Source organism: Penaeus chinensis, chromosome 8 (assembly GCF_019202785.1).
Source record: "Penaeus chinensis breed Huanghai No. 1 chromosome 8, ASM1920278v2, whole genome shotgun sequence".
In the NCBI taxonomy this organism is placed as follows: Eukaryota; Metazoa; Arthropoda; class Malacostraca; order Decapoda; family Penaeidae; genus Penaeus; species Penaeus chinensis.
In genome coordinates this window covers 25,905,791-25,915,019 of record NC_061826.1, presented here as the reverse complement: position 1 = coordinate 25,915,019, position 9,229 = coordinate 25,905,791, and the positions used below count along the sequence as shown (strand labels likewise).

Below are 9,229 nucleotides of genomic sequence, written 5' to 3'. Positions count from 1 at the left end.
AGTAGTATTAATTGTAGTTATATTTATATTTATATTTATATTTATATTTATATATATATATATATTATATATATATATATATATATAATATATATATTTATGTGTATGGTTTTATATGTATATATATATATATATATATATATATATATATGTGTATATGTGTATGTTTATATGTACATATTTCTATAGATACCTTTATGTATAGTTCCCCACTGTTTTAACCCAACCACCACAGGTTTATGTTCTGTCCCTTGTAGTTCTTTGTGAATTTGGTTACATTACTCATGTGCTGAGTCTAATAACTGGCTCTTTGGTGACTAAGCGCTTGGAGAGCCATCTATGGGTAAATACAATAAGTAAACTTGTATTACAATGGGCATGGCATGTATTCTTGCCATACGTGCTGATTGGGTTAACACCACTTGTTCTGCTGCTCGTGTCAATATAATCTAATTTTAGCAATATAAGTGATGTGTATGTCACTCTGCAATCATTAATTACCAGAGTCTTTCTTTCTTTCTTTTTCATAGGTCCAAGTGCTGTTTAGTCAGCCTACCTGCAGAGAAATGTTAACTTGTCGTTATTTCTTGTCTGGAAGGTGCAAGTATTCAGATGATATGTGTCGTTTCTCTCATGGGATGAAGGTGCCATTTTGTGACATTAAGGAATATAGGTAGGCCAATTCACTTTTTGCTGAAAAGTATTTATTTATGAAAGTATTTCACTTACAGAGGGATGTAACTGTCCTCTGCATGAGTTTTGATGTAATTAAGACATTTTAGAACTTCTTGATGAAGTGTAAATGTATGTGAAAACAAATCTTTTTTGATAATCAATTTTAAAATGCATTAAAATTTTGAATAATGTAATACATCTGTAATATGTATGGTTCGTATTTCATAGATGCATAGGATAACTGCAACTTACTGATGTTATGTAACTAAAATGGCTTAAATAATGGTCTCCATGTTTCATTGTAGGAAGACGGAATTTGGCATTCTTTTTTGTATAAGTTGTATATGCTATAACTTGATTTGTTTCTTACTAGGGACCCAGACCTCAGTGCTCTAGACTCTGGGAGCCGTGTCTTGGTACAGCACACAGATGACCTCTGGTCAAATGCCACAGTGCAGGATATACTGGAGGATAGATCAGCCTTTTGTGTGAAAATGGATCATAGTAAAGCAGTGGCTGAAGTGAAACCCAACCAGATTATTCCCCTTCACCAAGAGGAAGAGGACACTGAGGTAAGAAGTTTTGTTTGAGACAGACAGACACAGACAGACATGGATGCTGTGTGAGGACTGTAGTACAATTGTTTATTTGTGCCAAGGAGGTAGAATAGTTACCATTTTCCAGTATTCACATGCATCATTCATTCTTTCTCATTATCTGTTAAACGTGTCTGCTTTTAGTTTGTTTTTTTCTTTGATGATATACAGATTTTATACTTAATGTTATTGATTCCTTTATATAACCTTACCCTACATTTTTCTACAGAAATATGAGGCTGACACTCCTAGTGAAGAAGACAGCAGTGATGATGAAGGGACAGTGTTCGTCCCAACAGCAAACTGGTTACAGAATTCATTTTCACAGCGACTTGGCGAGTGGGAAAAACATACTAATGTAAGCTTTGTAATCTAGGGCATATCTGAAAATTGTTGTTTTGTTGTGCTGTTTCTGTTATTGCTCAGGCTTTCCACATGTATTGCATGCATTTAGAACATCTCCCATATGAAGCCAGTAGCAACCGTTTTCACTTAGTTTATTTTTGTCTTGGTCTTGTATGATCTGTATGACTAGAATGTTTTTTATTAATAGATAAAATAGAAAAAGTTTATGAAAACATAATTTAGTATTCTAGAATTTTTCTCTTTACAACTTTACAACTTGGTAGTCTCCTTAGACTCATAATTATGTATTTTTTAAAGCTAATTGGTATGTATGAGAATGCTTGTGGGCTTTTTGAGACCTAACTCAGAAGGTGCCATGTTTTGTTAACAAGGGCACTGTGTTTGCTGTCTTGGTAGCAGTGGTGTTCTGCCATTCTGATAGGGTCAGACCATTCGCAGTCAGAAAGTTCATACCCAAATGCAAAAATTGACAGAAAAAATGCTAGTGTGATGAGGCCAAAAACAACAGTAAATAATGTTTATATATTTTTTTCTTTTCTTTTCTTTACACACTAACCACACATATCTTTAACTTCAGGGCATTGCTTCAAAACTGATGGCCAAAATGGGCTACGTTATTGGGACAGGCTTAGGCCCAACTGGCGAGGGACGAGTAGAACCGGTTTCTGCATATGTTTATCCTCAGGGAGTTTCTCTTGGTGAGTTTGTTCTTGTATTTTGTATAAACAGCTGCATTTTTGCTTGTCAGGGAAATGAACTATGCCATTCTAAATACAGGCCCCGGGGATTTACGTAGTTATTACTGGAAGAGTATAAGCCAAGTTAAACATTTGAAATTACTCCAGTGTAAGATATATAATTACTCAAGATAAATAAAGAGATAAAACTCTGAATTTTATATTTTCTCCACTTGGCTGTAACATTATCAACTTAGCATAGCAATAGTGGTTGTATGAGGTTTATTACAAGCTTTGATTGGCTATTGATGACCATGGCCTTTAGTTGTAAGGTACACCTTGTTTTGTAAGGGAAGTAGACAAAATGAGATTGTTGTTAGTTCATAAAATTGGCAAGTTAAAGTTATCCTGTAAACCTACTAGTGCACATTGTTTGCTAGGTTGGAGATGTCAGTATTATTTTGAAACTTCTTGTGGACCTAGAGAATTTATTTTAGGTTGGGGGGGAAAAAAGGCAAGCAAAAGTTAGGGTATGCTTGTGTTGCAGTATTTTACAAGCAGTTTTCCCTGTTGTCTCTGTCTGTTTTCAAGGCTAAAATGAAGAAAGAAAGAAAGTTTACGTAAAAACAAGCTCAAAAGATGATAAATGAAAAATCACATATTTTGCCACATGGTAAAGTACAAACTTCCAAGAAAAAAAAGGATGGAAAAAGATGAGACAAAAAGGAGTGATCTGCAAAGTGGGTGGTGGGGACTAGGTCCCCTGTAGCATATGCAGCAGAGTAGAGGAAGGCACCTGCTGCAAGTTAAAATGAACAAGGAATTAGCACATCCTATGCCTCCCACCAGTGATTTATTTTTAAATAATTGGTAAAGGTGTGAATAAAACAGTGCATGGGCAGGGGTGTCTGCAGCAGCCAGGTGGAGTGTGCATTTATTTCATATAGGTCTTATTTATAGGAATTAGTCAATAATGTTGAGTGTGCATCACATATGATGCTGGGCAGTGAGACGTGTGCAAAATTCTACATCTCGGCACATGGGAGTAACCATACAGCATAAATGTTAAAAAGCTTTTTCTAGTTATTCCATTTTCAAATACTAAGTAATTTTTGAGTTCAGTGAGGAAATTGTTTAACCCCTTGCCGATGGGTATGACGGGTAGATACGTGCTCTGCCCACTGTTAGTACTTGTTTGATTGTTTTAAACATAGATGGCTATACTTGTACTAAGTCACCAATAAGCCAGTTACGAGTATTGCCCGTCTCGCCCGTTTACCCTTTTCTTTGATTTATGAAATATTTTACGTTATCTTATTTTGCTGTTACTAATATTAAAAAAACATTATAATAATTATAATGATTATGATAAAAATAACACCATCTATATTCATGGTATTAGTAAAAAATACATTTTTCCCGCCAATTCAAATCACCTATGGTCACAAGGTCTACTAATTGACTCCTTTGTGGCTAAGCACTAGCAGAGCCATCTATGGGCAGACATTTCACCAAAAAATATAGAAAATGGGCACAGCATTTTCCCCATTTTTTGTTCATTTTCCCTGGCAGCATTGGGTTAAAAAACTGATGAAAAAGTCTTGATATTGCACAAATGTTCATGTGTGCCAGGGCTACAAGACACACCAAGTAAGCCTAATACCCAGGTTTTGGTCTATTTTTCCACCCAATCCTATACCTGTTGTTGTCATAAGGAGGCTTAACCCATCACCGCTGGGAACAGACATCCCTGAGCGTGATAAAATCTGATGATTTCTGGCAATAGCCAGACACTGGGCACAGGAGTTTGCTACATCAAGTGGAACATCCTGTTCCACGCACCCTGGTTTGCCACCGTGCATACAGGCGTACCCCGCAGACCAAGTGGTTTGTTATGACACTGGTACATGTGAACTGTCAGTACGGGTTGAGATGGAGACTGAGACCCAGTGTTGGGGTACTCCTCTGCCTCAGGCCTCAGGCCTTGGCTTAACCATATTTGCATAGTCTTTTCTTTTCCTTTTCTTTTCCAACCCCTTCCATCCAATTCCTAAGATGTGAGAGCCATGTTGAATGGATAATAGGCTGCCTTTGGGTCAGTCCTGCATGGCTTCAGGCAGCCATGAACACAGTATTCCCCTGTTTAGTTACCTAGTCCTTACCTCTCATAGGGACCTGGAGGAGTGAACCATTTCTCTTCCCTACATATTCCTGGCTTACCATGCCAAAAGTGATTTTTTTACTCTCATTAACCCCATACCGACAGGCCACATATTCAAGCGTCATAACAAACCGCTCGATCTGTCGAGTGCGACTGTACATTGTGGCGACACGCCAAAGTGTAACGAGCTGGGGGTTCGGTTTAATGTAGTAAACTCCCGTGCTCAAGGTCGTCTTGTTGCTATTGATCTCCAGAGCGTAGATATAAAAAAAAAATTCTTCATCTGTCAGTAAGGGGTTAATGATATTGATGTTTGTGCCTTTATCAACTAGCACCACTGACTTCAATTTTTCTGGTTCCCTGACTACTTTTCATCCTTATTGTCCACCTCCCCACAGTACTACCTCCCTCTTCCCTATCCTCTACGAAGCTTTAGAGTACTCTGTTTAGCCCAATTGAGTGGGGTCAATATTTTTTATCCTTCTCTTCCAAAAATATCTCCAAAATCAAGTAGACAACGTTTCCTTCCACAGCCAAGTCATTCACACCTTGTCACAGTTACATCCGAGTCCTAAGCTCGTGCATTATCTACCCTGACTGAACTCACTGGCAAACTTAGTCCTGCCCAGCCTCACTCCGACCTTAATATTTGTACAGAAACTATTTCAGACTATGAAAACAAACTGTTTGCCTGCTTCATTGACTACGATGCAGTATCAGTACAGTACTACACTATTCCCCCCAGAAGCTACAGTGCAACACCAATATTCCCAAGATTATTTTCTGTAGACATGACCTTCCCCATGAAATTTATATTGGTGGAGAATCCTGTCCTCTCCAACAATATTGACCCATCCCCCATAAGTGATAGAAATGTTGGCATTTTGGCCACTGTTGCCCCACAGCCCGCTGCCCTATGTGCCCATCCTGCCCATGATCGTTCAAACTGCAGTGCACAATCAGGCATGTGTGCCAATTGTGGTGGCTCCCATAATGTATTTTATAAGGACTGTCCTACCTGCAAGTTCAAGTCTGAGGCAGCAGTCCTCACATTCAAACTTGGTCTCACTTTATGCAAAGCCAGGCAGGAAGGACACTGACAAGGATTTTCTCTTGCTCCATACTTCAGTGCTGTCCTTCACTCTGTGTCTCCCCCTTCTCCCCAAGATGTTTCTACATCTCCTCCAGTATCTTTTCCTCCTACTTCCTAATCTCTGCCTTACCCCATTTACTGTGGGGTGTGGTACGCAGAGGTAGCGTTCTCTTCTAGCAATCTTGCTGACCCATGATCAAATCCCTTGCACACAAAGGGTAATTTAGAAGTAAAGTAAACAAACAGCCTGTCACACCAAGAATAACCATTGTAACAAGTGGAATTAAACTAAATTATTATTATGATTATTACTACTCTTTAAGTTCCCACTTCTACCCCCTCAATCTCCCAATCAAATTATTTTGCTAATTCTAAACCCAGACACTCCAATCTCTACCTCCCTAGTATGTACCCCTCCTCCTCCTTGCTTGACCCATTGCATCATGCAATCTAAACATTCCACCCCATCTTCTCCTACACCTTTTTCCTCTCATGTCTATCACTTTCTTCTCCCCCTTTTATGACCGTTTCTTGAACCTCCCCAACCAACTCCCTCTCAGAAACTCTTGAGGACATTCAAAATATACTAATCATGATGCCAGACACCATGCTTATTCCTCATCCACCCTCTCAGTCTTCCATTTCCCCTGCTAAATGTGACTGTTAACCTATTTGCCCCGGATTTATGTTCTGTCCCCTGTATTTTTTGGTAAATTTTGTTACATACAGATGGATCCACATGTGCTGAGCCGGCAAGGAGTCTATTAGTCGGCCCTAGTTACCAATCCTTATTTCCCCATTCCTTGAATTGGCAGGAAAATGTGTTTTTCTTATTAATAACATTGCTATTGGTACTGTTATTATTGTTATTGATGTTATGAGTATTAAATTGTCATTAAGATATTTTAGACAATGAAATGATACAAAAGCCCCCTTTCCTAAAGTGAAGGTAAAGGGTAGACAGGTGAGATAGGTAGTTCTGATAACTGGCTGTTTGGTGATTAAAACCTTGTAAAGCCATCTATGTGTAAATACAATAAATAAACGTGTATTACAGTGGGCATGGCATGTATTCTTGCCACATGGGGCAAATGGGTTAAGATCCATCCTCCTACTCACATTCCCCTCCCAACACACCCCATCCTCCCTTCGCTCCATTATCCCTTCTGCTCCCTTCTAGATATGCACGTGGCTCCCTTTTGTCAGAACAGTGCCCTTCTCCAGATCCTTTCATAAATCAAGGAAAAGGGTAAACGGGCGAGACAGGCAGTACTAGGCAGTACTCGTAATTGGCTCATTGGTTACTTAGTACAACCCTTGTCTCATTCCTGGAATTCTTCCTCTCACACATCTCTGAACTCCTATTCCTTATCATTCACTGATTGTTTCATGATAGTTTTACACTGAAATAGTAATGAATCCTGTTCTCACAGATCTGTATCCTCCATTTAATTTAATTTTCCTTAACCCTTGCCTCTCTTTTCTCTTATTGCTTATCTCTGCTCTACCCCATTTATGCAACCCTTTTTACCCTTTTCAATACCATACTATCCAAAAGTGCTGTTCGACTTTTGAGTGTAGCATATGTAATCATTAACTCTAATGCCGTCTTTACTCGTTACTCTACTTTACCTTCCTATAATGCTAAATAACCCTTGATATCTAGCACATTTATTTGCATTTTATCGAGGTGCCTTCTGTGACAGTCCACAACAACCATGGCATATTATGCAATCTGTGCCAGTAGGTTAACCATTAACCATTGGTAAATGTGTGTGGAGCCATCTATGTGCAAGCAATATTATAAAATTAAAGTCATAAAGTTAAAGTTTTTGCTATCTAGTTCTGTCTTCTGGTAATGAAAAAAACAACAACACTGGCAATCAGTCCTTTTTCTTTTTGTAGTGTGGATATGGTCATATACAGATGTTTGAGGTTCTAAACCTTTAACCCCTTGGTGACGGGTGAAGAAAACTAAAAAAAACTCTACACTCTGGTGATCAATGGCAATGCGCCGACTTTGAGCGCGGGAGTTCGGTACATCAAGCCGAATCACTGCCTCAGAGCACTTTGGCGCGTCGCCGCGGCGTACAGCCGCACGCCACGTTTTGAGCAGTTTGTTATGACGTCAAGAGACGTGACCCGTCGTGAAGGGGTTAAGATGCCTCATGAAAATCATACAAATTATTGAAATTTAATTTCTTTTGAGTGATTATGTCCTTTCCCCCAAAAAAATGTATAGTTCAATTTGTATTTTGTAATTATTTATGTTTGAACAATATCAAATAGTTGCCATACATAAGATCTATTAGCAAGTTTGTCTCATGTTAAAAAAATAAATTTTGACTCAGATCGTTGTATGGAGCTTCGTGAGGCTTCAAATGGTGAAGAGATGCTGCAGGTAGAGAAGCGATTGGACAGACAACGCAGGATTGAAGAAGCGAAGTCTGTACAGGCAGCCGAGAGACTACGTGCCAGGACATCTGTTTTTGATATCATAAATAAGAAATTAGGAAGCAAAGGTATTGCCGTATTCCTCTTAGACTTCATTCCTTTTACTGACTGTATTTTATTAGTTGAATATAAAAGTAGAAACAATAGGATTTACTTGCTGTCTCTATTTCCAAGATTACCCTTCTTGTCCCATTTTCTTGTAAGCTTTAGGTTTTATTCATGGCTTTTGAATTTCCTATTATAATTGTTACATGTTAACTTTTATATATATTTGGCATTTTTTATATTCTATTATTACTTTGTTTCTTTGCAATGCCTAATGATAGGTTGACATACCATTAAGTGTAAAAGAGTTCAGCTGATTTCTCAAACAAAAACAAATTTTCCAGGAAAAGAGACAGATGACGATGAAGCAGTCCCAAAGCAGCGATTAAATGTCTGCAAGACAGTCCTTCAGAAAGACACTAATAAGGATCTAAACCGGAAGAATTACCAGTTAAGTGAGAACATTCGTCAATTGCAAAGAGAGATTACCAAGTTGGAGGGATCACGAGATCGTCAGAGTGGAAACAAAACAGCTACAGATATCATTAGCACCAAAATACTGGCTAAGAAAGCTGAACTACAGCGAGCACAAGATGCAGAGCGAAAGGTCCAAGGGGAGCAGCAAAGCAGAAGAGATGCTAAAAAATTTAGTGTGTTCTAAAAGGGTTATTGTTCATGTTAGATTCAACTCACCTCATTTGTATATATTTTCATGAATAGGAATTTGCAGAATGCTTTTAATTGCTGTCCTATCTGTATTATCATTATTACTATTTATTATTACAAATTTTCATAATTAACCCAATGCCGCCAGGGAAAATTAATAAAAAATAGGGAAAATACTCTGCTCATTTTTTATATTTTTGTGAAATGTCTCTGCACATAGATGGCTTTGCTGTTGCTTAGCCACAAAGGAGTCATTTAGTAGCCCTTGTGACCTTACCTGATTTCACCTTTCCTAGTATTAGCGGGAAAAGCATATTTTTTACTAGTGCTATGAATATTAATGATGTTATTTTTATTATAAACATTATAATTACTGTAATGCTATAAACATTAGTAACAGCAAAATAAGATAGTATAAAATATTTTCATAAATCAAGGAAAAGGGTAAATGGGCGAGACAGGCAGTACTAGGCAGTACTCGTAATTGGCTCATTGG

At 38.1% G+C, this 9,229-nt stretch overlaps 1 protein-coding gene across 1 annotated transcript; it reads left to right on the top strand.

Moving 5' to 3' along the window:
• Window positions 1-534: 534 nt before the first annotated feature.
• LOC125028040 (zinc finger CCCH-type with G patch domain-containing protein-like) lies at window positions 535-8,943 on the top strand. The gene is made up of 6 exons (XM_047617313.1): window positions 535-673; window positions 1,049-1,247; window positions 1,501-1,629; window positions 2,215-2,335; window positions 7,920-8,090; window positions 8,412-8,943. The coding sequence occupies exons 1-6, from the start codon at window positions 567-569 to the stop codon at window positions 8,726-8,728; spliced, it is 1,044 nt and encodes a 347-aa protein (XP_047473269.1). The 5' UTR covers window positions 535-566; the 3' UTR covers window positions 8,729-8,943.
• Window positions 8,944-9,229: the final 286 nt, after the last annotated feature.

Excerpts from the sequence above, each read along its gene's own strand:
- LOC125028040 (XM_047617313.1), top strand. The coding sequence starts at position 567 with ATGTTAACTTGTCGTTATTTCTTGTCTGGAAGGTGCAAGTATTCAGAT. Across the intron at positions 674-1,048 it reads TGTGACATTAAGGAATATAG|GGACCCAGACCTCAGTGCTC; the intron begins GTAGGCCAATTC and ends GTTTCTTACTAG. Across the intron at positions 2,336-7,919 it reads TCCTCAGGGAGTTTCTCTTG|ATCGTTGTATGGAGCTTCGT; the intron begins GTGAGTTTGTTC and ends ATTTTGACTCAG.